The sequence below is a fragment of the Gymnodraco acuticeps genome, unplaced genomic scaffold (assembly GCF_902827175.1).
Source record: "Gymnodraco acuticeps unplaced genomic scaffold, fGymAcu1.1, whole genome shotgun sequence".
In the NCBI taxonomy this organism is placed as follows: Eukaryota; Metazoa; Chordata; class Actinopteri; order Perciformes; family Bathydraconidae; genus Gymnodraco; species Gymnodraco acuticeps.
Window position 1 is genome coordinate 93311 of NW_022990237.1, and position 27919 is coordinate 121229.

The 27919-nt window shown below is 41.7% G+C and overlaps 1 protein-coding gene across 1 annotated transcript in view; it reads right to left on the minus strand.

Moving 5' to 3' along the window:
* The window catches only part of LOC117548254 (dynein heavy chain 5, axonemal-like), a gene marked incomplete at its 5' end in the record, with an annotated part of 53941 nt that extends 26268 nt beyond the window's left edge, over positions 1–27673 (minus strand). The window contains 42 exon segments of the mRNA XM_034219412.1: positions 711–776; positions 2486–2722; positions 3435–3527; positions 4719–4925; positions 5107–5274; positions 5824–5925; positions 6752–6886; positions 7002–7091; positions 7844–8020; positions 8641–8775; positions 9121–9338; positions 10356–10487; positions 10708–10765; positions 12151–12285; positions 12671–12865; positions 13660–13847; positions 14719–14826; positions 15191–15261; positions 15673–15845; positions 15918–16064; positions 16736–16951; positions 17738–17767; positions 17769–17867; positions 17980–18000; positions 18003–18119; positions 18121–18141; positions 18699–18722; positions 18724–18810; positions 19432–19585; positions 20188–20387; positions 21075–21203; positions 21439–21550; positions 21746–21908; positions 22569–22706; positions 23035–23152; positions 23288–23437; positions 24101–24355; positions 25242–25322; positions 25456–25552; positions 27073–27176; positions 27255–27347; positions 27501–27673. Coding sequence (XP_034075303.1) covers positions 711–776; positions 2486–2722; positions 3435–3527; positions 4719–4925; positions 5107–5274; positions 5824–5925; positions 6752–6886; positions 7002–7091; positions 7844–8020; positions 8641–8775; positions 9121–9338; positions 10356–10487; positions 10708–10765; positions 12151–12285; positions 12671–12865; positions 13660–13847; positions 14719–14826; positions 15191–15261; positions 15673–15845; positions 15918–16064; positions 16736–16951; positions 17738–17767; positions 17769–17867; positions 17980–18000; positions 18003–18119; positions 18121–18141; positions 18699–18722; positions 18724–18810; positions 19432–19585; positions 20188–20387; positions 21075–21203; positions 21439–21550; positions 21746–21908; positions 22569–22706; positions 23035–23152; positions 23288–23437; positions 24101–24355; positions 25242–25322; positions 25456–25552; positions 27073–27176; positions 27255–27347; positions 27501–27673 — 5417 coding nt within the window.
* Positions 27674–27919: the final 246 nt, after the last annotated feature.

Genomic DNA, 27919 nt, shown 5'->3' on the forward strand with positions numbered 1-27919 from the left:
TATCTGAGTCAGCTGAGCCGTATCTGGCCGTGCAACACTCACAGTGTCACATACTGTATGCAGAAGTATTATTTTAAGCAACACATTAGGCTGACTAAACGCTCAACTCAGATGTAATTAAAGTCAGATCCACTCGTGTCTTAGATGGGGCAGTATCATAAAACTGTTAATGTACGCTTTCAAACACTCGGTAGTTTATTTATTAACCAGCTGTTCTGTATTCACCTTGCAGGTGCAACTATGTGGCTTGTATCCCGGATTATATGTTTAAAGTTAATATTTGTCTAATATTCATTTACTTTTCATTAATGAAGCATGACGCTGCGCTGTCCCTATTTGTGATTGGTCAAATGTAGCTAACCCCGCCCCTTTCACGTGAACGCGCTCTCAGCTGGAGAGAGAAACCCTGGCTTGATTTAGCGAGTTGATAACCAGCGTCGTAGGACCGCTTAGCGAGATCTCGTTTGTTAGGGTTAGTTAAGATAACTCAAACATATCCAGGGTCTGTTGAACTGGCTTCGTGGTACAGGGCACAGGTGGCTGCATAGCAGCGCTAATGTCAAAGACACAAATATTATACATTATATTTTTATTTTACCAGGATGCAGTGACACAAATATTTGGCCTTCCCTAGCCTACAGTACCCGCCGCCCCTGCTGTCAGATGTATTTAAGTAAAAATAGAAATGAAAATGTTCCCGTGTTTTCTACCTGCCAGATTCTGCTGAGGTCCCTCAGGTTGAAGATGTAGTGAAACTTAGCAGGAGACGGCAACATCTGAGGAAACACAGAGTAGGTTTCAAAACGTGTTTACATTTGGTTAATATCTGCTGCATGTGACAGCCGGACAAACATTCAAACTAACAAAAATCAATCAATCCCAAACACAGGGACCAAAGTTATCGTTGGACATGAACTGAGGGCAGGCCCGGTTCTACGGGGGTGCATAAGGGTGCATTGCACCCTCAGTTGAGTCGTTATGCACCCTCATTTGAAAAATGAAAAGTGAAAAAAAAAAAAAATGAAAAGTAAAACTATTACATATATAATAATAATAATAATAAGAAGAAAAAGAAGAAGAATTTAGTTGAAATAAAATAAATTGTAAATGTGGGTAAATAACATTGTCTGCTGCATTTATTTGCTCAATTTAGACGGTAAGTAACGTTATTATGTCAGGTGCGCCGCGCGTGACCTGTGCCGCTGCGCGTTCGTCATCTGCAAGGTGCTTACACAGCAGTCAGTGATGGACATCAGAAAATGGTTAAAACAACCAGCCCTAATCGCCAGCAGTAACACTGCATCTACTGCAGGTAATAACAGTTCAGATCATGGGGACATTACGTTACCCGCGGCCACTGTCGTGGACACTAACGCCCGCCTCGCCCACAGAGGCGGAGCAGCCGCCTTCGTTACCCCAAACACCGCCACCCCTCAGCGGCCCGCAAGTGCCAGAGGACGTCGGCCTCAGCCTGCCCAGGTATATTTAAAAAAGTACCCAACTCGCCTGTACAGTGGGGTAAGACGCTCATTTTGCAGCTCATGGTTTCAAAACAGAGATTGGCTGGAATATTCATGTAAAAAATATGCCATCTTCTGCTATGCATTTAGACATTTCGGTTCAAGTAAGTCAGATGCCTTCACCACAACTGGTGAATGAATGAATCAAGCAAAGAGCACATAGATCTCTTCATTTTGCTCTCAAAGTGCACCAAATTGATGCTTTTAACTTCAATATTTAAAAAAAAATCTTCTCGGGGGAGCATGCCCCTGGACCCCCCTACAGGAGGTGCGGACCCTCTTAGAGGAGGTGAGGACCCCCCTAGAGGGTGTTAGGTCCACTCCCCACTTATAAAAATAGCAATTTACCCCTGCACCCTCTCTAATCTCAGATGCACCCTGAGTCATTTTGTTCTGGAACCGGGCCTGACTGAGGGTCAAATTGCTGAAAAATAACTGCTGAGAAAATGTGTGAACAGGTGCTTCAGGTCTTCAGAATACAATAATTATTATTGTGCAAAATTATAATCCTGCACAAGAGCTTTTTTGACAATATATTGCATTATTCATTTGTCAAAACCCTTGAATATTAAAATGTGAAAATACTACGACTGCACTTAATGCTCTTATAATAAACGACATATTAGATTGTGTTTATGTCAAAAGTACAAAACATGCTGATTGTCAGCCAGTACGGTATTAAAGAAGTTCGTTATAGTATTATCACTTTTAACATGACACTTATTTATTGATGCATGTGTGGATTTGGTACGTATTAAAATTAAATACGAAAAAAAACTCTTGCTTTTATTAACAGATTACTTTTTAATTATTACATGTCAAATAAATATATAATATAAATGTTTCCCAAAAAGGTTTCAAAGAGAATCAAAATCCTAATAATTATATATTTGATAAATTCAGAAAGAAGAATGTGTTTTTGAATTTCACAAAGAAAAACAAGTAGTTAAGATAACGTATTTTACCTTGGCCTTCACTGCCTGCCACACCCGTCTGCTGGTGGTCACGAGGGCGGAGGCGAGGGCGCAGACCCCGGGGGGGAAGCCCCTCTCTGGGCAGAAGTGTCCCCGAGCCACGGTGCCAAAGATCTTATCGATGGACGAGTTGGAGGGAAGCGTGCAGTTGAAGATGGAGAAGTGTCTCTTCAGACGCTCGGGGATGTCGTTACGACCCCCGCCCGGATGGATCATGGCGGCCACCAGCTGGGGAAGGTTATTCAAATGTTTACTTAGTCCAGGTCTAAAAGTGTTTGCAACCACGATAAAACACACTAAGCTAGCATTTATTAAACATTTGAAAGAAGGAGGAAGAAATAATTGGTCGATTTTCATATATATAACTTAGACAGAGTTGTTGTAGAGAATAAATTGGCTGGTCTTTTTCATTATATCTCATTTTTGTATTGAATATATTGCGTCTCCCATCAGTTTTTTGAGAGTGGTGAACATTTTATTTTTGAGGCTAAACACAAATAAGTATTTATTGAAGCAGAACATTTTGTTAGCACCCACTGGAATATCATTCTACAAAAAAAAATTTTTAACAAAAAAACATTTGTCAAACCTCATCTTTATCTGACACCACCTAACATTTATAGATAATTCATTTTAAAATCAAACTGAGGATGAAACATCAACATTTCTAATCATTACATTGTCAATGTCATTTGTTAGACGCTTTTATCCAAAGCGACTTACATACATTACTGTGGGCAATCCCCACAGGAGCCATTTGGGGTGAAGTGTTGGGACACAATGACATGCTGACTGCAGCAGGACTCAAACTTGCTACCCCCTGATTCGAAGTCCAGCACTCTATCCACTGAGCCACAGCCACCCACTAATCATATTACATTTTTTATTTTCTGCATTTCCACTTAAGTTGTTTTTCTATGCCTATTAGTAGTTGTTTTACCTGAACGTCCACCACAGTGATGAACTCTCCGGGGCGATCCAGACTGTAGAAGCCTCCCTGCTCCATCAGCTGACGCACAATCTCATTGGTTATCTGAGGAGAACGAAGAAGAGGTTGAACCAAGCGGCAAACTCTGGGGCAGAGCCGGGACGCCAATAAGGAAGTGCCACAAACTGCAGTTTATCTATTGGCCGATAGGCGATGGCTGCAGAAAGGAGCAATTTCCATAGACCCCCATGTCAAAATTCCCAACTTTACAGCAGAAAAAAACATGTTTCTACCCATGGATGCAATACAAATTATTCGGGATATAGATAGATTCCATCTTAATGATTATTAATTGTTGAGTGAATTGTTTTCTAACACGACCCTTTTATTTATATTAGGTCTTAAAGTGTTTGCATAAATTAGGGCGTTGTCACTTTGATGGACAGGTACAAACAGAACTTCCAAGAAGTCTAAAATGATAATATTATACATGTTAACCCCGTTAGCAGGTGTTTGTGTGCTTGTTAGCTTAGCTTGTTATATAGCTTATTAGCCAGCTAAGGATGTGTGGTTTTCTTGAAGTATCTTTGTAATTAAAAACATTTATAATTTCATATTCCAGCTATTCCTCCCTATTATGTTTTGGATATCATGCCATTCAAATTTTAAATTAAAATTAAAAAATAAATTGTAGTTTTTGTATTACTACCCCAAACTTCCATAAGTTCCATAATTTTTTCAAAATGTAATTTTTTTTTCTAAAATTATAAATAGTGAAAAATTAAATATAGAATATTTCTAGTGTGAACCAAAATATAATACTAAATATTATACAAGTGATTTTACTTAACCAAAATGACAAAAATGGCAAAAATACACATATTATTCTAATACGGGTCCTTTTTGACCCACTTATGGAAGAGTGTAGGGTCCAGTCACTCATCTAAGGGTTTTAAAGAAGGTGTCATTTTTATTTTTGAAAAAATATTTTTAAATCAATTGTGAAGGAAATTACATTAATTATGTAATTTTTCATCAAGCACGCAAATATCAATAGTAGTATAAATAATACGAACAATAGTTAAAACAAATACAATTATATTGAATCTCACGTCATTTTCTGTAAAACTCTTTACATTTTTTTTGACATTATAACTTGTTTGAAGTGCAACACTGAAATGTATGTTCAGGGACTACAGATAAAAAAAAGTCACATTTACATGAATGGTTATTTATCTACACTGTTACATTAACTAAAAAGGATAATAATGAAATAAAAGAGAGCCAGGAGCCGACCTGATCTCCCCATTCGTTAATGACGGGCATGTTGATGTCGTCGATGGAGACGGTCATCCTGCGCCCCCCCAGCGGCCCGTAGGTGGCGCCCATGCGCTTGTCGATGTAGCTCTCGATGGTCCTCTGGAACATGGCGGGCAGCGTGGCTGAAGAAAAGTTCAGGGTCTTACTGAGGTGCTGCTCCGGGTCCAGTTTACTGGTGTAGCCCTGCAGGGGGCGCCACAGAGAGAGACAAGTAGCATCAGCATTTTCTACTTCAACTTGAGTAATATGTTAACTCGTGACTTTTATAGAATAATTTAAGACTAGAACATTTCTACTTTTACTTAAGTAAAAGATCTGAGCACTTCTTCCACCTCAACAATGCGTCACATCCTCGGTGTCTCACTTTAATCATGACGGTCTTGGCGGTGCCCTGCTCTCCGATCAGCAGCACAGCCTTCCTCTGCTTCACGATGGTCTGCAGCAGGAAGTCTGTCCTCACGTTGTCCACATTTGGGACCAGGATGGACGAGTAGTCTGGGACGTGATCTTTGGGGTAGACATACTCTGGGACCTGCATCAGGTCAATAATAAATACAGAAGGTGCATCATGTTGATTTAGAAAAACATTTATTTTCAGAGAAATTATAAAATTACTTATCGTTCGCATTTATGGAATTTTCTTAAAAAAGCTGCCAAAATACTTCAGCTTTAAAACGTTCAACCAACAGGTCAGTCCTGATCATAATTACACTCAGAATACTTTATTTGTTCTCGGGATACAAAATAAAATAAAATCGTATTTAATAAAATAAAAAAAGAGGATATATAAATAGAGAAGTTGAAATAAAAAAGTAGACAATGTAGAACAATATAAAACAATATGTACAAATATATACAGTAGTGTATTAACTGTATTTAAATTCACATTCTGAATATAATTTTGTTTTATTTTAATATGGAGCAACTGTAATAAAAATCAAGCTTCCACCAGGGACATATCAATTATTCTTTAGCCTATAGGGGAACTTTGAAGTTAGAGTGTCTCAGTCCTGCTTCCATGTGCTCAGTGTCAGTCTGAAGGAGACGTGTGTAATGAATACCAGCGTCAGTGTCCACAGACCTTGTTGGACCAGTGCTCCCACTCTCCCCGCTCGCTGACGGTGAACTCGAAGATGGTCTGCTCGTCCTGAGGGAGCGGCAGGTCCAGAGACGAGCTGTGGTGCTGTGAACACAAACAGGAAGTGAGGGACATCCAGAGGACAAGCCACATTATGCAACAAATATTTTTAACCTAACACCTACAAAGAAAGTGTTATGGCAGAATCCTTATTACAGCGTCTTTCTGGCATATTCATTAAGGTCACATGGTAAGCTATATCATGTGTGTTATTGACTTGGGTCACACAGAGTTAGAGAGGCCTATGAGTCTCTTTGCGAATTATCTATGGTCTCTGTATTAGCAATAGATGTATTCATTTTCAAATGAGCTGATGCCGAGGTCATAGGAAGTGCGAGAGGCTACTCAGAGATAACACATGTAAGTATTTGTTGGTTAATTACTCCTAAAGACGTCATGAGATAATGACTTTTCAACATATACGTACAAGTATAGCTTTCAGAGAGAACAACATGTGACGTTTGTGTGGTTGGCTGCATGATCAAATGTGTGTGTGTTCATCATTACAGTGGCTATATATGCTGTGTGATTGTTGCTACTGGTGGGGGGCATTTCCACGATTGGCTGCTGTGGCAGGTGATGTTGTACTCCAATATTATTATTGTTGTTGCGCAACTGAATAATAATGAATCTCAACCATGTCTGTGTTTGTGTTTTAACGATCTCTCTCTGTGTTAACATTTAAGGTTGGTGAGCCATACATTGCACTAACAAAAGTATTTAGATTAATACTTAAATTAAAGAAGCAAAAGCACACTATTCAAAATAATGCATACCAAGAGGTGGTATGACAGAACTAAGTTAATTTACTCAATTACTGTAAATAAGTGCAACCAAGCAATCTTCATGGAAATCTAAACAGTGCACACACCTTTAGGAAGGCCTCCATTTTGGCTCTGTCCTCCAGCTCCAGCACCGCTCCCAGAGACCACATGACTGCAAACACAAACAGTCGACCAAGGTCGCCATGGCAACCCTGTTTCTCATCGACTGCAGGGAGCAAACCCTGAAAGCAAAAATATAAAAAATACTTCACAAAAAATCACTCCGACCCGAGTTATGTTCTTCAACTCCACATTTCTGTGCTTAATAATGATTTGTGATTCCTTCCTGTGTTGTACCTGCAGCAGGTCGATCGTCTGCCTGATGTACATGCTCTCCAACACCTGCATCTTGGGAGACACAGCCGTGGAGACAAAGTCCAACAAGTCCTGTAGAAAGAGCATAAAATACAGTAAATTATACACTTTATTTATAGTATATTACTATTCTTCAACGCAATAAATAATATAATCAGTGGTAGAAGACATTTCTAAAAGTAAAAGTCTTGAATTGAAAATGAACAGTGTGATAAAATAATATACTGATTATTTTTCTATCCTTAACAATTCAATATAATGCCATTTTAATGTTTTAGAATGTTAAAGCACATTTTGTTACCCTTCAGTACTGTGTAGATCGTGTGTGGAATAGTAATATACATTAGTACTGCATCAAATCACATAAACATACCATGTGCTTTTATATGAACAAAGAAACTATCAGTGTGAAATGAATGTATTGGAGTAAAAAGTCAAACAAATTCCCTTTAATTTGGTGTAAATTAAGTATAACATTGAAATACAACTGGAAGTCAAGTACAAGTAGTTATATATAATACTTGAATACATTTACTTAGTTACATTCCACCACTGCTGTTATGTCATTTATTAATCCTGTTAATGTCAAATAAGTCAATTTATTCAAAAAGCACTTTAAAAAAAGAGGCAGGTTGAAGGGGCTGTACTGGGACTTTAGAAGAACACAATGCTGATTATAAGTATTTCAAAATACACATGTAAATAACAACAACTAAAGTAATGAACTATTGTTCTGCAGTAAGTTTCAAGTCCCTGCAGGTTTATTTGCACAGAAGCGAAACCCCTCGCTAAGCTCAAACTGCAGACCTCCTCCCGGTCCTCACCTGGTAGCAGGAGGTGAAGCAGAGCCTCAGGGGGTCCGCCTGCTGCTGGGGGAGGGTCTGCAGCCAGGCCTGCATCACGGGGCTCCAGCCCAGCACCGAGGAGCTCATGAACACCATGCCGTTTCTGGACACTGTGGCCGGGGAGGCGTTGTCGATGTTGTGAGGCTCAAAGACGATCTGCAGGAAAGAGGCACATTTGACTTTAGATCTGCTCTGAGATTCAGGTATATTTAACACGGATTCAAAGGTTTACGTCTCAGCAGGATTTGGAAAAAACTTGCATTTATCACCTGTTACCTCGACTATTAGTAGTTAACTAGTTACTAACTACAAGAGAGGGTAACATCACTCCATTTTCTGATGTTCACACTGGCTTCCTGTCTGTCAAAGGATTGACTTGAAAATACTACCGTTAGTTTATAAAGCACTAAATGGGTTAACACCAACATATATTTCTGTTTGCAGTCTCTGCTTCTGAATGAATGTGTTTGAATGGGTGAACGCTGACTCGTATTGGTCAATGTGCATCGAGAGGTTGCAAAGATTGGAAAAGCACTATATAAATGTATACCATGTATATATATATATATATATACCGTCATTTACGCTAAATACTTTTATTTGTCTTCTATTTAATCACATAGCAATGCATATACACTGCAATGTAACTGTTATTCTTGTATTTTATAACTTTATTATACATTTTTCTCCTGATTTCTATTATCTTGGCTTTTTTATGGATGTTTTTCAATGTGTTTCAGTATCTAATGTTTTGGTTAATGTGCTTTGTAAGGCACCTTGCAGCAGGGAGCCATGGGGATCCGGTCTCCATTCGCCAGCGTCAACGTTTTGTTGTCGTCCAGAACGGAGTTCAGGTTCTCGATCCAGATGGCGTCCACCGGACCGTCCAGCACGATCCAGACATATTCACCCTGACACACACATATCATCATTTTTATATCAATACCCAGTGTTCAATTTCTTGAAGTAAAAACGATGCACTGACGAGTAACGCACCGGCCTGATTAACTTAAAATCAGCATCAAAAAGATCGTGTTATACTGTATATAATACAGCTATGTGGGAGACCAATGTGTTCATATAGGTTTTCTTATTAAACTATTCCTCTTACTGTGATTTCAACTAAAAAACTCTGAAAACACTATTACACTTTAACTTGATGACAGAGAAAGATAGAAACATCCCCGTGCTCAGAGTGAATCGTGAAGTTCTGTTAACCGTTCCCTCATGAATCCGTGCTGTGATATCCCGCCCACCTTCTTGGCCTTCAGGGTCTTCCTCCACAGGGTGGAGAAGATGCCGTCGGTCCAGTCGTTGGTGGTGACGTCCAGCGTGCCGAACATCTGCGCGGCCGTGATGGCTTTAGGGTTCATCCTAACCTCTCGGTGGGGGGAGCCGCACTCGCTCATGGCCCTCATCAGAGTGTGGATGCAGGACGTCTTCCCCGCCCCGCTGGGACCCAACGCCATCATCCCTGCAGGGATACGACAGTTACAGGTCAAAACAGACGCATGGTGCGCATCTCAGTAGGTTTTTTCTCACTGTTATTACATTTGATTTAGGTCGGCAAAATAACAGAAGGATTTATTATTTCTCCAACTGAATTTGTATAACTGGCTTCATTGACAGCGCTCACACCATCGTGTAGGGAAGAAAACTGTATAACTCTATTTAACTGGTGCTTCATTCCAAAATCTGAATCTGGCTCCATTTGTTTCATAAAATAGAGTCAAAGTTATTTGAGTAAATGAAGTATTTTGCATTACATGCGTTACATTTGAATTGATCTAGCAGAGAACTAAATAATACAAAGTTATATACTGTACTTTCATATTTTAAGAGTTTTTGGTGGTATTTCTTTTTTTTAATATTTCATCATAATTGAATGTGAATGCTTTTTGAACAGCTGTTGGTGATGCACCTTTTTTCACAGATCTGATTTACAGTATTTAACAAACAATGCAATACAATTACAGTACATGCTGAATCATTCGAAATGTATGTACTTAAGAAGATGGATCCTCGAAGTCACCGGCCAATAAATCATTCTCACATGGACTTCCAACATTGACTTAAAATAAACAAGTCTCTTCCCAGCTGTAGTAGTACACGTCAACAACTTTCATAGCCTGTTGTCAAAAAATCGTCATGTCCTGCTTGAACTTTCTTCTATAATATTGCAGAAAATGTGCGCAAATACAGAGTAATGTATAGAGTAATGTATAGACATATGGTGCAACCTGTATGTCTAAAACAATGATGCAAGGCAGGCTAAATTGCCCAATGAAAAGCGTTGCCAAAGCACTCGCTACATACCCGTGAGACTCATTTAAGTGAGGGCATATTCCTGCTCTCCAGAAGATGCAATTCAATAACTACCTTTAGCACCACCTTAAGGACAATCTCTATTGCCTTACATTTGATACTTTTAGGGTTTAACTAGAAGTTATTTGATCAGGGAGTTGTTGGTTCTTCCTGTTATGATCTGTACCATGTCGGACTCTCTGCGTCTCGTAGAGCTGGACCAGTTTGAGGATCCATGGGGGGTGGGGGATCAGACCGGTCTCCTGAGCCTGATTCAATATGGACGACTCCAAGTCCGGATACCCAGCTTTATCTAGAACTACAGGGGGAGGAGACATTTCAAAAGACATATTTGAATACAAACTTTCCAGTTCCATGATATAATACATGTGGTGACTTCGACATAAATAAATGAGATGATAGCTTTATGTTAAAACTTCTCAGTCTCATGTGTTTGCCTCAGAAAGTCTTCACCGACAGAGCGATGCTTTGGACAACATGATGTGTTGTTGAGATAGAAGTGAGAGACAGAAACGTACCAATGCTGGGAAACAGGTCATTGATCAGACTCATAAACAGAGGCTCATCCCCGTCCACCTGCAGAGACACACAGAGGAATCATGTTGCTGCTGTGAGAATAACAAACTATTGTTCCTGCTTTGTGGAAATCTTCGAGCAACATTTAAACGTTCTGGTGCTATAAGCGGCAATGGGGCTACACCGTTTTGGAGCGAGTGCAGGCTACCTTTAATGGAAAAGAGTCAGCCAAACTGCACAGGATATACTGACGCTTTGTGCCATATCGTGGTTAATATTACCTTGAGATCGCAGACACATTTGCATGTTTACCTGAAGGCTTATAGGGAGACAAACGAAAGAAAGATGGTGTCATTATTCTGCAGAGTATGAAAGATATTAAAGTATGTTACTATTCTAACTCATTGAAGCCTGAAATGACTTTCAAAAGGCTCTCAAAGCAAACCAGCTGCTACATACAACTCACTGCTATTTTAGAGGGAAACATTGTACTATTAAATTAACCTGACAGAAAAATGTTATTGGTTCAGATTCAGATAAAAAAAAATGTAATTGAGCATTTACATGCATAATCACTGAATCTCCCTAGCGATGTCCAGATACATTCTCTTTTTTGTACTTCTTTCATTTACTCTTGTCTGAATGCACAACGGAGTAGCCCTGGTCCTGTGTCATGTGTTGTCTTAGCAGAGCTAACACGTGTGCAGCATGCTAACGTGCTAACAAGAATCATTTCTGGTTATTCAGTGTGCATTTATTTATTGATTAGTAACTACTTTAATAAACCAAAAATGTTTGTTAATGAGGCCCTCTACATGTCCTGTTGGTCCTGGGTTCAAACTGCCAAACAGGAAGTGAGAACCTCCAATAGGATTAATAGAAGAGAGAACTTGGACTGTACTATGTTGAGCAGAGTAGCAGGGGGCTTTCAAGTTTCACATAAGTATTTTATTAGACGGTAAACAATTCATATTGTTCATGTTTCTATGTTAGAACAGTTAATAAGGTTTGGGTTTTTACTGCAGTTTGGCCTCTTGCCTTTTTTCTGGATCGGAATCTGTTTTCTTGCAGCGCCTTAAAAAAAAAGCTTGACAATGAGGATTCACCACAAGTACATGAGCAGAGGGAAAAGGATGCGAGCGCAGTTAAAGGGTGAATGACTTATGTCATGGAAGCATTTGAGGTCAATAGGAATATGCAGGCTTGCATTTAAACAGGAACGTTTTCTTTTTCAGCATAAGGACAAGAGAATGTACGTTTACCCAGATAGTGTTGGAGTTGAAGCTTGTCGAAGTTTTTCTACATTTTTTAAACATATCTTTTTCCACAACCTCACCAAAACTAGCCTGAAAGTATGAAGAAAACTACAAATAAACAATTATCCTGGCATTGCAGTTATATAAATAATGATATATATATTGTCCCAAAGTAGTGATACCACACACCAGTTTGGAGAGGTTCATGTCTCTCAGGACTCTCATCACCACCGTCTTCTCTGGCTCTGACGGGTTGGATCTCTTCACAGCGCCCAGCGTCCTCAACACCGACAAAATGTTCCTCAGACCAAAGTCATAATGGACCTAGAGTAAACACAGAACTAATATCATCAAGTAAAATAAAGGGTTTTTTACCAAGCTGAATGAGAAAACAAAAATATATATGATTATCACTGAGGTCATGGAAATTGCATTTAGTGATCAATGATGCTTTGTGCTCAAAAGTCAAAGTTGATATAGACATTTTAGATTTTGTTGTTCAGCATTTCTTTTTGCTGCTACTGTTCACATTCCCCCTGAAGCATATTGAAAAACATTTGTTTTCTTCTTTTGTGTAGCATAATGGACTTCTTTGTGCAACCCTGTGTTGCATTAATACAGTTATGAAATCTAGCATTCAAATATCATAATGGCAGGAGAAAGTTTAAGAATTGTTTCTGAATATGAAATGTCATGAAGTTGGCAGCACCTGTTTGGAGAGCTGCTCCTCACACAGTTTGTACAGGGTGAAGAACTTCCTGCTGAGCACCTGGTTGTCACGGAAACCTGCGCTGGCCAGTTTGACCCTCATGATGATGGCACGGTCTGGGACCATCATGGCGACGGTGCGAAACTGGATCTTCAAGTTCTCAGGAAGCTCCTGTCGACCGGCGTACCCGGGGTTCTGCAGGGCAGAGAGGTTAGGTCCAAACGGCACTTTTCCACATTTGGATACTTTTTTAATTTTTTAATTTAACCAGGATAGATAAAACATCTCTTCAACAAGAGAGTCCTGGCCCAAGATAGGCAGCAGCAGCACAGTTTCAGACAACTTAAAACAGTCACAATCAAAACCCAATCACAGTAATAACAAGAACAGCCGAAGCATGTTCAGACACAGCGGCCTGCTTCAAAGTCTTTTAGAGTCACTTTGAGTCTGTTTAAAGAAAAGCTACTACAGTACGTTTCTTTCTCTTCGTCCTCCTCCTTCCTGTTGTACAGTCAAATGACTTTCTAATCTGTATTATCATATTTCATTCAATAAATGTATGTATAATTTGTTTTCTGCATTTTATATTGCATTCTTCATGCAGTACTATATTTGTAGTAGCACAATTTTATTCTTGCAGAATTTCATTTGGTCTTGCCATATTTTATTATTTTATCATTGCAATATTTAGTTTTTGAACAATTGTAATAGTTCTTGCCCTTTTTTATTCTGGCACTGTTTAAATATGTATTGCCCTATTTAATTATTGCACTTTTTGTCTTTGTTGTTCTGGCGCTTGTTGGTATATTGTAAGATGCTTTGTAGGTGGAGCTTTGGATTTAAAAGGTTCTTTACAACTACACTGTATCTTTTGTAAAAAATAACAATAAAGCCTTTGACTCTTTGAATAGGTCCTTTCATTTTACTTACTTAAAATATCAATAACGCCCCCCCCCCCCCCCCCCCCCCCCCCCTCAGAGCTCTGTTACCATGGTGAGGAAGATGCCGAACTCGGGGTCCATGTCCACCAGGTCTCCGTCGCTGAAGATGAACTGCTTCTTCTTGTTCTTCTTGCACTGCAGGACGATGTAGATCTGCTGGGCGGCCACAGACAGGACGGGCAGCTCGATGCGGTTGAACTCATCGAAGCAGCCCCAGGCTCCGGACTGGGCCAGGCCTACAGAGACATCAAAACACCAACTGAAGACACTTTGAGGAGCTTTATCTATACTGTAGCATCTGTGCATATGACAATAAAGCCCTTGAATCCTTGAATCCTGAATCTTTGCAACTCAGCCCAGCAGATCCTACGGTGCATATGTTGCAACTTTTTGTACACATGTGACGGTTCAGACGTGTGTTTGGCCACTTCCCCTAACTTGTACCAGCTTACATGGTTTACAAGAATCAGACACTACCAGCGACACCCATTTCCTATCTTGATTCTGGAAATGTCTATTACAATACCAATGTCACTTGGATATAAGATATAAAAAGAACCCTCTAACCTGGTTCATTATTAAATTAATGATGTTGCCATTAAGAATAGAGCAGTAAGCTGATACAGCAATGGACTAATGCATAAAGGATCTTCTTTATGGCCTTGTTAGGAGTAAATCAAAAATGCCATGCACACTATTTGAGAAAATTGCAATAACCTTTTTTATATTTTGTCCATATTAAAAAGGACCAAAAAAGGTCCTATTGAGATGAAAAAGCTTCCTATACAAGTAAAATATCTGCAAAAACTGAAAAACAGACACGGGACATAGTATCAGAAGTTAAGGAATCAAGGCAATGTAAATGCAAATGTGAATGCTCAGAAAGTGATTAGGGAATGTGCCACTGATGCAACACTTGCAGGACGTGAAAGGAAGCAGATTATTCATGAGGAGAATTCTCTCTGATGATATAGTGTTATAGTTAATGGCGATATTTGTCGTTTAACTGGACATGTACAACGGTATTTCTTCAAGTGAAACTTTAACAGTTTCAAAGTCAAACACAGCAGTTCAAGGCGAATCCAGATTTGTATGACCTTCACACACCTTTGTAGATGCGTCCCAGCCCTCTGTAGTCCATCTGGTCTGAACAGTTGAAAACCACCACGTATTTACCCAGACAGCGACCCATGTCTTTGGTGGTCTCTGTCTTACCTGGTCTCACACACACACACACACACACACACACACACACACACACACACACACACACACACACACACACACACACACACACACACACACACACACACACACACACACACACACACACACACACACACACACACACACACACACACACACACACACACACACACACACACACACACACACACACACACACACACCACACACACACACACACACACACACACACACACACACACACACACACACACACACACACACACACACACACACATACACACACACACACACACACACACAAACTCATTTGTATAGCAAAGTGCAACAAAACAATATAAGAATATGTTTGCAGACACATGTTCTGAGTAACCTGTTCCTGCAGGGCCGGCCGGAGCACCCCCCATGCTCATCCCCAGAGCCTGGGCCAGAGTTATGTAACACCTGGACATTGTTTAAAGGAGTACTTTAATACAAATATTTATACAGTTTACTCAAGTATTGTAATTTACATGTTATGCTACGTATACTTTACTCCACCACAATTGTGATGCAAATGATGTCCAGCCAGTTTTAAAAGGAAAATGAGCTAAATGAGTGTAACTTTGAAGCTACAACAATAAAATGATATGACATGTTGGTGATACACACAGAGTAACAGTGTTTTATATATACTATATACATATATCTAAATTTGAGTATGTCTTAATGTGTTGTCCCTGTCGACTAAACCAATACATACAAATACGCAGCTCTGCCTGGGCAATAGAACCACTAAGTCAGTGCATGCCTACGATGTGTATGTGTGTGTGTGTGTGTGTGTGTGTGTGTGTGTGTGTGTGTGTGTGTGTGTACCTGTCCGTCAGCGGGGTGATCACCAGTCTGTCTGTGCAGCCCAGGTATTCGTTGCAGTAGCTGAACTCCACATCTGTGATCTGGATCACACATCTGTCCGTGTCCTCCAGGAAGTAAAACCTCGACTGTTTCTGCCACTCAAAGTCCGACGCAGACCGCACGTTCAGACGCACCTGAGAGAGAAATATGATATAATGACGAAAATATTTAAATGAATATTGATGTCCGTCCCTGTGTGCACGCACCAGCTCGTCGAAGATGTCCCTCTGGTGGACGTGGATGGTGATCAGCGTCTCGTACTTTGTCCTCTCGTTCTTGCTCAGGTCTCGGGTCGTCATGTCTATCAGCTCGTTGAGGAGGTCCAGGAACTTCTGATTGGTCTTCTCCATGACCTGTCAGCAGAGGTGGGAAGTAGTGGAGTACAAATACTTCGTTACTGTACTTAAGTACATTTTTCTGGTATCAGTACTTTACTCCACGACTTATTTTTCTGACGACTTTTTACTTTTACTTCTTACATTTTGAACACAAATACCTGTACTTTCTACTTCTCACATTTTCCAAACAGGCTGGTTCCTTTAGTTTGAATGTGTGTTTGGTGGCGTGGTCATTATTATTTAGAGTCATTGCGTGCCTATTGATTTGAACACGATCCGTGTATCCATCATTTCCTGGTCTTCTCTGAAGAAGAGGGACCAATGGAAACGTTGTCATGTTGCCGTTGTTCAGCATGGAAACATTTATTAGCTAACAATGACATTGTTGTTGTATTAATATAAAGGGAGGTCAGGTACTCTTTAAAACAGCTGCTAGTTATGGGTACTTTTTACTGAAGTACATTTCAAAGCCCATACTTCTTTACTTTGACTTGAGTAAAGAAGTTTAGTCAGTACTTCTACAAGAGTATTTTTAAACACGAGTATCTGTACTTCTATTTGAGTAAAGGACGTGTGTACTTTTGCCATCCCTGCCTGTCAGCCAATCAGAGAAGTGAGATTGAGAATAGAGGCCTGACAGAGGTGTTTCCCTCTGTGCCTGGGCCCTGGTTCCTAAATAAAAGCACCTTCTTGTCAGACTTGCTGAGGACGAGTGCGTCCTCTGCGTCTCGGGTCCAGATCATCTGGATTCCCAGCAGGCCGACCTGAGCAGGAAACTCACACTGGAAGTCCAGGAGCTTCATGGCGGGGTCGCTCAGGGTGAGGTGGGCCTGACGGATGATAGCATGGAGGGTCTGCCTCACCCCCGCTAACAGCTAACCCAACCACACTTCCACGTTCCCCTGCAGGAGACACACAGACACCCTTTAGGATTAAGCCTTCATATGCCAAATCATCCAGATTGATGACATGCTTGTTCATGAGCGTTTAGTGGAATAAATTACAGAGCAGGGAAAACAAACTGTTTTATATAAGGTACATTAAGTTCATAAAGATAGCAGCCTCGGTTATTTGCATGCAAACCAGCAACATGTTCTGCATAAAAATAAGCTAAACGCCATAGATCACTTAAATGTATTGTAAAAATGTGATAAAAATGCTCAGCCAAGCAGAGGCTATTTACGGTAATTACATCAAAATCAAGCCTGCATGCAATTTCCTTCACCCCCTGCCCTTCTTCGGGCCCAAAATAGTATATAAAAAATATAACACATTCACGTGTGGGGACTGGCTTCCCTTATGGGGACAAAATAGAGGTCCCCATAAGGGGAATCATTAATTTTAGGGTGAAGACTTGGTTAGGGTTAGGGTAAGGTTAAGGGTTAGGGTTAAGCATGTGTTGGTTATGGTTATGGTTATGGTTAGGATAAGTCTCCAGGAAATTCATGTAAGTCAATGTAATGTCCCCTGAAGTAATGTATACATGGTATGTGTGTGTGTGTGTGTGTGTGTGTATGTGTGTGTGTGTATGTGTGTGTGTGTGTATGTGTGTGTGTGTGTGTATGTGGTGTGTGTGTGTGTGTGTGTGTGTGTGTGTGTGTGTGTGTGTGTGTGTGTGTGTGTGTGTGTGTGTGTGTGTGTGTGTGTGGTGTGTTGGTGTGTTGTGTGTGTGTGTGTGTTGTGTGTACCTGTGCCAGGACAGGCTGCCTCAGCTCCACCAGTTTCTCCTTCTTGAGACAGAAATGTGATCATCTGGTCGTAGATGTTCTCGTTGAAGACGACTCTGTTAACGTTGTCAAACAGACTGAGCAGATGTGCCTGAGACATGCGAGAAAGAAAGAAAACACATTATATAAGCAGACAGTCAGGGAGTGGGGACAGCAGTGAAGTGTATGACTTGAGTTGTATCCGTACTGCATGATAGTGTTACCTGGATAGTGTGCGACGTCAGAGGGCCTGTCCCAGGATCTCCAGCAGGGCGGGGTCGGACACCGAAGAAAAAACGAGGGAACACACCAAACGCTTCTTCTCCAGATAACCAGAGAGAGACTTCTGACAGAACTCCAGCTGCCTCCAGGAGGTGAGGGAGCAACTGCAGGAGGAGGAGGAGGAGGAGAGGAGGAGGAGGAGGAGGGAGGAGGAGGAGAGGAGGAGGAGGAGGAGGAGGAGGAGGAGGAGGAAGAGGAGGAGGAGGAGGAGAAGGAGAGGAGGAGGAGGAGGAGGAGGAAGGAGGAGGAAGAGGAGGAAGAGGAGGAAGAGGAGGAGGAGGAGGAGGAGAAGGAGAGGAGGAGGAGGAGGAGGAGGAGGAGGAGGAAGAGGAGGAGGAGGAGGAGAAGGAGAGGAGGAGGAGGAGGAGGAGGAGGAGGAGGAGGAAGAGGAGGAAGAGGAGGAGAAGAAGGAGAGGAGGAGGAGGAGGAGGAGGAGGAGGAGGAGGAGGAGGAGGAGGAGGAGGAGGAGGAGGAGGAGGAGGAGGAGGAGGAGGAGGAGGAGGAGGAGGACATATCAAGTCATTATCTTTTGAAATGAACAGCTGTTTTCCTGCTGTATGATATGTCAAAGAATATTTATATTTGATGATATAACACTTAACACTAAAGACTAAACCCTCCTGTGAGAGGGTGTGAGTGTTGCTCAGAGGCCGGGCAGCACCTGGCTGAGAGTCTCGTCCCCCCCCGCAGCACTGCACCACGTTGGGCTGCTCGTGGGCTCGCTGCATGACGCTCTGCCACGCCCGGTCCATGTTCTGGAACCGCTTGGCCTCCTGGACGGGGAACACAAAGACATGAGGCTCTGTCTGACGCGACAGGAAACATCAAAACTGTGAGGGGGTCATGTGACGCAGGGATCATGTGACGCGGGGATCATGTGACACAGGGATCATGTGACGCGGGGATCATGTGACGTGGGGATCATGTGACGCAGGGATCATGTGACGTGGGGATCATGTGACGCGGGGATCATGTGACACAGGGATCATGTGACGCGGGGATCATGTGACGTGGGGATCATGTGACACAGGGATCATGTGACGTGGGGATCATGTGACGCAGGGATCATGTGACACGGGGATCATGTGATGTGGGGATCATGTGACGTGGGGATCATGTGATGTGGGGATCATGTGACGCAGGGATCATGTGACACAGGGATCATGTGACGCGAGGATCATGTGACGCGGGGATCATGTGACACAGGGATCATGTGACGTGGGGATCATGTGACACAGGGATCATGTGACGCGGGGATCATGTGACGCGGGGATCATGTGACACAGGGATCATGTGACGCGGGGATCATGTGACGCGGGGATCATGTGACGTGGGGATCATGTGACACAGGGATCATGTGACGCGGAGATCATGTGACGTGGGGATCATGTGACCTGCGGCAGCTGCTTGGCGATGTCCCCCCCCACAAACACGGCCTCCAGGTAGATCCAGAGGTTCTGCACGGACAGCCAGCGCTCCACGATCTCAGAGGTGTTGGAGAGCTTCTGCACCCAGAGCTGGATGGAGGCCTTAAAGGGAGCGTTGTACCTACACACACAGGCTGTATTCATTACATCATGCACTTACTAATGTATCTCTACATTCTGCTATATGTATCATCTATACATCTGCTTTTCTGTCTTGCTATCCTTCTTCAAAGTCCTCCTTCCTTTCACTCCTCGCTCCAGGTTGTCCTTCCTTCCTTTCCTTTCTATTCACTCTGCAAGTAATCCTTCCTCCCTTTCCTTCCTAGTCTTCCTTTCTTTCTTATCCCTGTGCTCATTCCCTTTATTGCTTGCTTTATAGTCCTCTTTTCTATCCTAGTCCCCCTTTATTCTAGCCTTCCCCGCCTCCTTGTCCTGTTCATTGATGTCCTTTCTTCTTTCTTTCCCTCCTTCCTTTGAAAACCGTTATTCCCTTCCTTAATGTCTTTCTTTTCTTACTTTCTTCCTAATCATTCTTCCATATGTTCCTTGCTTCATTCCTCTCATTCCTTCCTTGCCCTCCATCCTTAGTTTCCTTTCTATCAATCAGGCACAAGAACACAAAATGACCTTTGCCATTACCTTAAAGGACCTTTCCATCCTCTGTCCTAACATGCTCGCTCTCTGTCTTTCCCCTCCTACCTCCTTCCTCCCTGATCTGCCCACCTGTTGCTGAGCAGTGAAGTGAGCACCATCAGACTGTCCTCCATCATGGAGATCTTCTCCGCGGTGTCTGCTCCTTTCAGCAGGAGTTCTCCTCTGGTCCTGAAGGAGGAGAAGCTGAGTGTGTGGCTGCTCCACTCCCCCACCACCTCCTGCAGCTTGGCCTCGATGTCGCGCTCCTTCACCGCGCTGATGCACACATCCTGACACACACGGGAAACAGTCAGACAGAGGCAGGCTTTTCTAACACTGACCCTGGCCTTTAATGTGTTATTATCATATGTTTTCAGTAACATTCTTCATTTTTACCTCATCTTTCCTGGCTATTTCTGTTTATTTGTCTATATTTATAATAATCAGATTATTTAGTAATATTCCAGACTTTTAAGGATTATATTTTGTAACATATTTTAAAAGTTATTAGCAAATTTTTCAGGTTAATCTCCATCACTCCAGACTTTTTTTAAGTTATTCAAAAATAGAGATTTTAGTTGACTGACTTTTTCTGGTTATTTGTGTCCTATTAAAATAAATCTTTGACATTTCAGGCATGGTTTAAACTTTCAAGACTACAGCGTTTAAATATATGTAATGTAATGTAATATTAAGGATTCTTATTTTTTTGTAAGTATAGTCTGCCTTGCACTATTATTCAGGACTGTTGAGAATGATTCATTTTCATCTGGAAGTCTTACGTTTTTGCACATTTTAGGGTTATTTTCTTGATTATTCTATATTCTACAGTGCAATACACTTTCACAGATCATTTCTTATTTGACAAAAGGATTCACCAAATGAAAGTGATGGTTAAATAAAGGCATTACATTTAAAACGTGAGTAAATGTTAATTAAAAAGAAGTAAGAGAATTAAGTAACTTCAGCCTCCGTACCTCGATGTCCTCCTTGTGTGTGAGCAGCGGAGCCTCCATGATGTTTCTGAGGGAGAAACTCTCCGACTCCACCTGGAGGCTATGAGCCGTCAGCTCAGAGAGGCGGGACCAGTGTCGGGGCAGCATGGCCTGCGGGACATCATCGTTATGACACAGGAGGGACTATAATACACCTCTACAGGATGTTCACACAGGTTAGAAGAGTTTTCCATTAGAGTCACTGATACTTGACTTGATTCTAACATTATAGAGATATCTGTAGACATTTCAAAAAAATCATAATCACATGTGGACAGATGACCAAGGACACAACTCTGTGGGGGTGATTTTCATTGTATAAAACCAACTCCAAAATGTGAAATACCTTGTTGGCCATCATGTGCAGCAGAGGGCAGGTCTCCGTAAAGTCATCGATGGTTTTCTTCAGATCTTTGAAGGCCTGCCACTCCTTCAACGCTTTGGGAAGCTTCCGGATCCTGCAATCACGAAAAAATGATCTGATGAGTGATGGAGAAAAAAGTCCTCCTTTCTTCCATTACATTGTTTACTTTCTATATTTGAATTTTCAAAACAATGTGCATGCTTTGTTTCGATTACATTCGTTTTAATCTAATTGAATAAAAAAAAAAGAAAAGAAGTTTGATAGTGTCAGAAACTCTTCGCCGCTGCACCTGCTCTGGAACTCCATCAGCTCGGTGTTGATCTTCTCGATGTTCAGGTCGGCCCACAGGATGTCGCAGTAGCCCCCGATGCTTTTGATGACCGAGTTATACAAAGAGTAGAGCTTGGACATCAGAGAGAGCTCCTTCTTGATCCTCTGCAGCTCGGGGTACTCTGCCGGGAGAGAGGGGGGGCGGATTAGGAGCAACAGTATTTTGCCCTCCATGCAAACATTTGATCAGCTAGTTTCTTTAACTTAAGATCTAGACGTCTAATGACTCAAATCCTTCATCTAAATAAAAAAAAACACCAAGATCTAAAACGTGCGGCTTTAAAGTGGATACAAAGTCAATTTCTGAAGGCTTCTGGCATAGAACGCTGGCACCTGACAGGAGGGCAGATGAAACTAGGACAGCATGAAAAAAGAGAGGGGATGATTTTCAGATTTAAAAAAGTTGTACACGAAAAATCTCAGATATTCTCTAACATTTAAGTGGTAAATATATAAGAAAGGGAAATGGTACCTTGACCAAAAACGTTTTTTTGTTTCTGAAATTTGTGACTTTAATTTCATGACATTTCTGAAAATAATGATTGTAAATGAGTACATTTTTGGGGTGAAAATACAACATTTATTTCAGATTCCTTCCCTGGTATATTACCCCTGTCCCTTGAATATTTATCTTTCATATCTTTATTGTACCATAGCCCCAATATGCTTTTGTGTGAAATGCATGGTGACCTTTAATATTACACATTTTCCTGAAGCATGTGGGATAATGTGAGATTAAATCTCACAAAGGTCTGAATGCAGGCAAATGTTACACAGTATACCTTTAACAGGCAGTCCAAACAGCTCCTCTCCTCCAGAGCAGGTGGTGTATTTCCTCCACAGCTGATCAAACTCAGCCTGAAAACCCTGCAGCCGATCGCTGGCTTCAGCCGGAGTCAGGCCCTCTGTCCCCGGACCCCGACACACACACACACACACACACACACACACACACACACCACACACACACACACACACACACACAACACACACACACACACACACACACACACACACACACACACAACACACACACACACACACACACACACACACACACACACACACACACACACACACACACACACACACACACCACACACACACACACACACACACACACACACACACACACACACACACACACACACACACACCACACACACACACACACACACACACACACACACAGGTATAACTCCTCTGTTAGTATACAAATACATCATATATGTGAAAATGCTGTGTACCTGAGGCTGTACGCGCTGCAGAAGCTCTGCATGAGGCTCTGGAAGCTCTGCACGGCAGACAGCAGGTCAGCCTTCATGCTGGGCTGGATCCTCACCAGAGTGTTCTGGTTCTGCTCCACCTGAAACCACAGCACGTTTACATTGCTCCACCTCTCACAGAGCGGTCCAATCGTTCATGGAGTGCGCTCAAATACAATACAATTCCATGCATATAAACATTTGATACTGTTGTGACCGAGGAGGCTGAAGCTCACCAGGGCAGCGAGGTTCCTCCAGGCGTGCGTGAGGCCGTCCACACGCTCGGCGTTCCCATCAGTGAAGAGCAGATCGTGTTTGTTGAGCAACGCAAAGGATTCCTCCACCGGGCCGATGGTGGCGTCCACACGCACCTCCGCCTCCCGCACCTCCAACAGGAAACAGTGAGGAGGAGGAGGAGTGAGGATAGATTATAAACACTGAGGCGATGAATGCATGAGAGAGGAATAACTAGTTAGGTAACAATTCACTTTGTTTTCTTCTCAAATGTGTAAATGAACATGATGTATGGTCTCTCAATGGACTATATATTGAGTTTTGGTCCAATGTGAAATATTTTTTCTGAATATTATTTTTAAACCGTGCTATAATTAATTGTTTACATTTTACACTATACAGTATATTACAATAAAGCAATAAACAAAAAGTGTATATATGGAAATATAAAAAAAAAATCCACTTCAATTTAACTGATTTCACAAAAATAGGGTTTATGATGTGATATTTATTTGTTGTTGTTGTTATCTAGACATGAAAGGAACTCGTTATCTAGTTATGGTGGGGGGGTTATGGTCCAGCCCTATTTATACTGTTATTATTATGTTAATATTTTACTGTTATTATTATGTTCATATTTGTAGATGTATGTAGAACTTAATACATTCATATGAATGAACTGATCATTGTGAAACTAAAGAGTTCATCTTTTGGAGTATAGATCAATCAATGGGGCAGTCTCTCTAATTGAGAATGAATGAATGAACGAATCAGCGAGCATGTGATGTGTGACAGCCAATCAGACGCTGGCTGACCTCTCTGAGCGCTGCCATGGTTTCTCGGACGTCCTCCAGGTCTGTGATTGGACGCTGCAGGCGCGTCGTCACCCCGTCCACAAAGGAGAAGAGGTCGTTCATGTCAGCTGACGCCCGTCGGTTCAGCGCGGCGCCGAGGGCTCGCTTCCACAGCCGAGCCTCCTGAGTGAGCGCCAGCTTCAGCTGCTCTGTGTCCAACAGCACCGCAGCCACACCGTAACACACCGGGAGCTCAGAGATCTGCTCCTCAAGCTTCTGCAGGGACAGCAAGGCATCATGGGTAAAGAGAGCATTTGTAGTTTTATTGACAAGCTCTACTTATTCTCAAACTGCTGTCCATTTGATTCCACATGTGTTTCTGTTAATGTGATCAGCTGTGCACACAGAGGGAAAGCAGCTCCGTCTACAAAAACATCTCCCAAAGAAGAAGGGCTTTAGCCATTGTAGTTTTACAACAATAATGAATTACTGAGCTGGGGGAGGGATCTAATATTGCAAGAAAAAAGCATGTTCATTTATAATAAATGTATGAAATAAAACATCACAAATTTAAAAGAAAAATAATATAAATAAAATATTAAAAAGTGATGCTTCTTTATATCAAGGAACATCATATTGCACATTTGTTTCTCTTAAATGTCTCCAATCTCAGAAAAGATTCAAGTTTTTACTATTAAATCTGAGTCTTTTTCTGTAAATTAACAACTTTAATTTCAGAACTTTGTATTTTTCCCCCACCCGCTCTGTAATTTTATTTGTATATTTGTATAGTAATGGCACTAAAAGACCCTGTTATTATACAGCATGAGAGCCAACATGAATTTATCACATGGACGATTCATCAATCATCAATAATTGTGCATGCTCTGGAATGCACAAGACAATGTGACTCAAGCCATTTGATTTGATGGCCTAAGTCACTTTTGACATAGGCCATCAAACTCCCAGGGTAGGAACAGCATTATGTTTTCAATAAGGATGTAGGCAATTTGACCAGAGGTGGCCAGCATCACGAAGAGATCATTTATGCGAGAAAAAAACATTTTCCTCAAAATATGACTCATGCCATTAGTTTAAGAAGATGACGGTATTGAAAAACTGAAAGAGCGGCTTGTAACTGACGAACAGGAAGTGGACTCACAGAGTAGGCGGAGATCTGAGAGCTGAACTCCGGCAGCGAGGGTCCGGACTGCAGGAAGGCCTGCACCTGCTCCTCTGGCTCCTAAACACACCTGTGTGTTAGTGCATCTTAACAACACACACTTATAGACACACACACACACACACACACACACACACACACACACACACACACACACACACACACACACACACACACACACACACACACACACCTGGTTCCACAGTGTAGAGAAGTGAGAAAGTTTCTTCAGAGTGTCCTCAGTCTGGGATCTCAGAGAAGACACGATGGAGCTGAGCTGGAAAACCAACCTGCTCGACAAAACAACAACAATATAGATATAAATAAATATATAAATATGCATTTGATTAACTGAGCTGTTGTTGGGTAAAAATGAAAGGTCCATGCTTGGACTAGAATCTGACCAAGGACCTTCTCAACAAAATGTTTAATCTTCAACCGTTCCTTAGCACTCTCCGTCTCATCAGGTTCACAGAATGCACTGTAGACGATCAGAGTTTTATCCTTAAAAGAATGAAAACACGGGACAGTCTCCGGACGACTGGACAAACATGTGAACGTTGCTTTCTCCTTTTTAAAGTCCATCTAAGTTCCATCTTCAAACTGTAATCCCAATGTTTTGACAACTTGTACTATCTCGAGACTTTCTCTTCCTATGTTGGCTTGATTTCCTACTGACTTCAGTGTTTTCTAAAGAGGGCCGAAGGCCCTCCAGCTACTCCTAACCTTTTAGTTTCGGGACCCCCTTTCCATCCAGCTATCAGCCTTCAACATGGGCCTTCGGTTCCTGGCATGAACCCGCTCACACACAACACACACACACACAACACAACAACACACACACACACACACAACACACACACACACACACACACACACACACACACACACACACACACACACACACACACACACACACACACACACACACACACACACACACACACACACACACACACACACACACACACACACACACACACACACCCACACACACACAACACACACACACACGTCCTTACTCCGGCATACAGGTCTTGGCAGCTGGAGATACACACGCACACATCTGATGCAGTCACTGGCTGCCACTGTACACACCTTGACATTACACTTATTTTACTGAATTCTAATAATACTTTTCTACTAAAGAGACATTTGACCATGTCCTGCAGAAGTCAACTGAACACCACTAGAGGTATTAGGTTTGACTTTAAGTAATAATCTTAAAGATTTGTATTCACCATCTATTGCTGCATAATGTAAAACAATGTAGTATTTTCATATTTTAAGTATTACGAACTGTACTGAGGTACTGGTAATGCAAACCTCATGTTTCCTGTCAAAAGGGTGGGTTTTGTATTTGTTAAAACTCTCTTCTCAAATCAATCAATGTTGATTAAATGTCTCAAATTTGACCTACCCAATCTTTACCTAACTTGCATTGCTGATATTATTATGAAGAAGCCATATACATGCAGTGTGACCACTGATATACTGTAAGTGAGTGTGTTAGTTGAAGACATGTGCACATAATGTATATAGGAAAATGAATGTTAATAGGAATAAATAATCATAATAATATTGATTTGAGCAACAGCAACAAAAACATAATAATAACAATAATACAAATAATAATTATACTCATAAGTTTAGCTAATTTTAGCCTGCTGCGTTAGATACTGTAGATTCAGTACTAAGGCAGACCTTTGCAGCTTATTTGAAAGCTAGATAAACAAGTAAATACATTATTTAATGTATTCATAAATGAGTATATTAATAATAACTTGTGGATACATGTCTCTGGACTGACTTGCTGACGTCCCTGTGTTCGGCCAGCTGTCGGTCCAGAGGCCTCAGCACCGGGGGCTTCACCAGGACGTCGTCTCCTGCGTCTCGCCCCGACGCCTGCTCCACCTGCACAGAGTAATGCTGCACTGTGATTGGCTGCCTGGTGACAGCTGTTTAACACAACCAGATGGAGGGGGAGTTTACCTGCTGCTGTCTGTACTGCAGGTGAGAGAACGTCCACAGAGGGATGTCTTTAGTCACAGACAGCACCACACTCACCAGCCTGTTCACCGTACTCTGAAACACAAACCACATCAAAAAGGTAGAGGCAAGTTAGTATATCATCTCAAATAAAATAATAAACAAATACAAACAAAACTAATGATATTAAAGTCACAGAAGTGTTTGTTTCAGTAGAGTTTATGTAGTGATAGATAATAAGAATAGTACCTGGATGTCTTCCAGGCTGGGTCTGAGGACGATGTTTGGGATGGCGAGCTGGATGCTGGCTCTGAAGAGAGGAGGAGGAGGAGGAGCTGGCTGGCTGCAGGAGTAAGAGGAGTAGGAGGAGGGCGGCGGGACGTAAAGTCTCCTCTTCAGGGCGGCCAGAGAGGATTTGGTGGCTGGAAGGAAAAGGTGTGACAGAGTGCAGAGACAAGACAATGTCACATAAAATACCACATCAGGCCATTAAAGGTCACCTATTATGCAAAATCCACTTCTTCATGTCTCTTCTACATCAACATGTGTCCCCTCTTCTTCATGTCTCTTCTACATCAACATGTGGTCACCTCTTCTTCATGTCTCCTCTACACTCAACATGTGTCCCCTCTTCTCATGTCTCTTCTACATCAACATGTGTCCCCTCT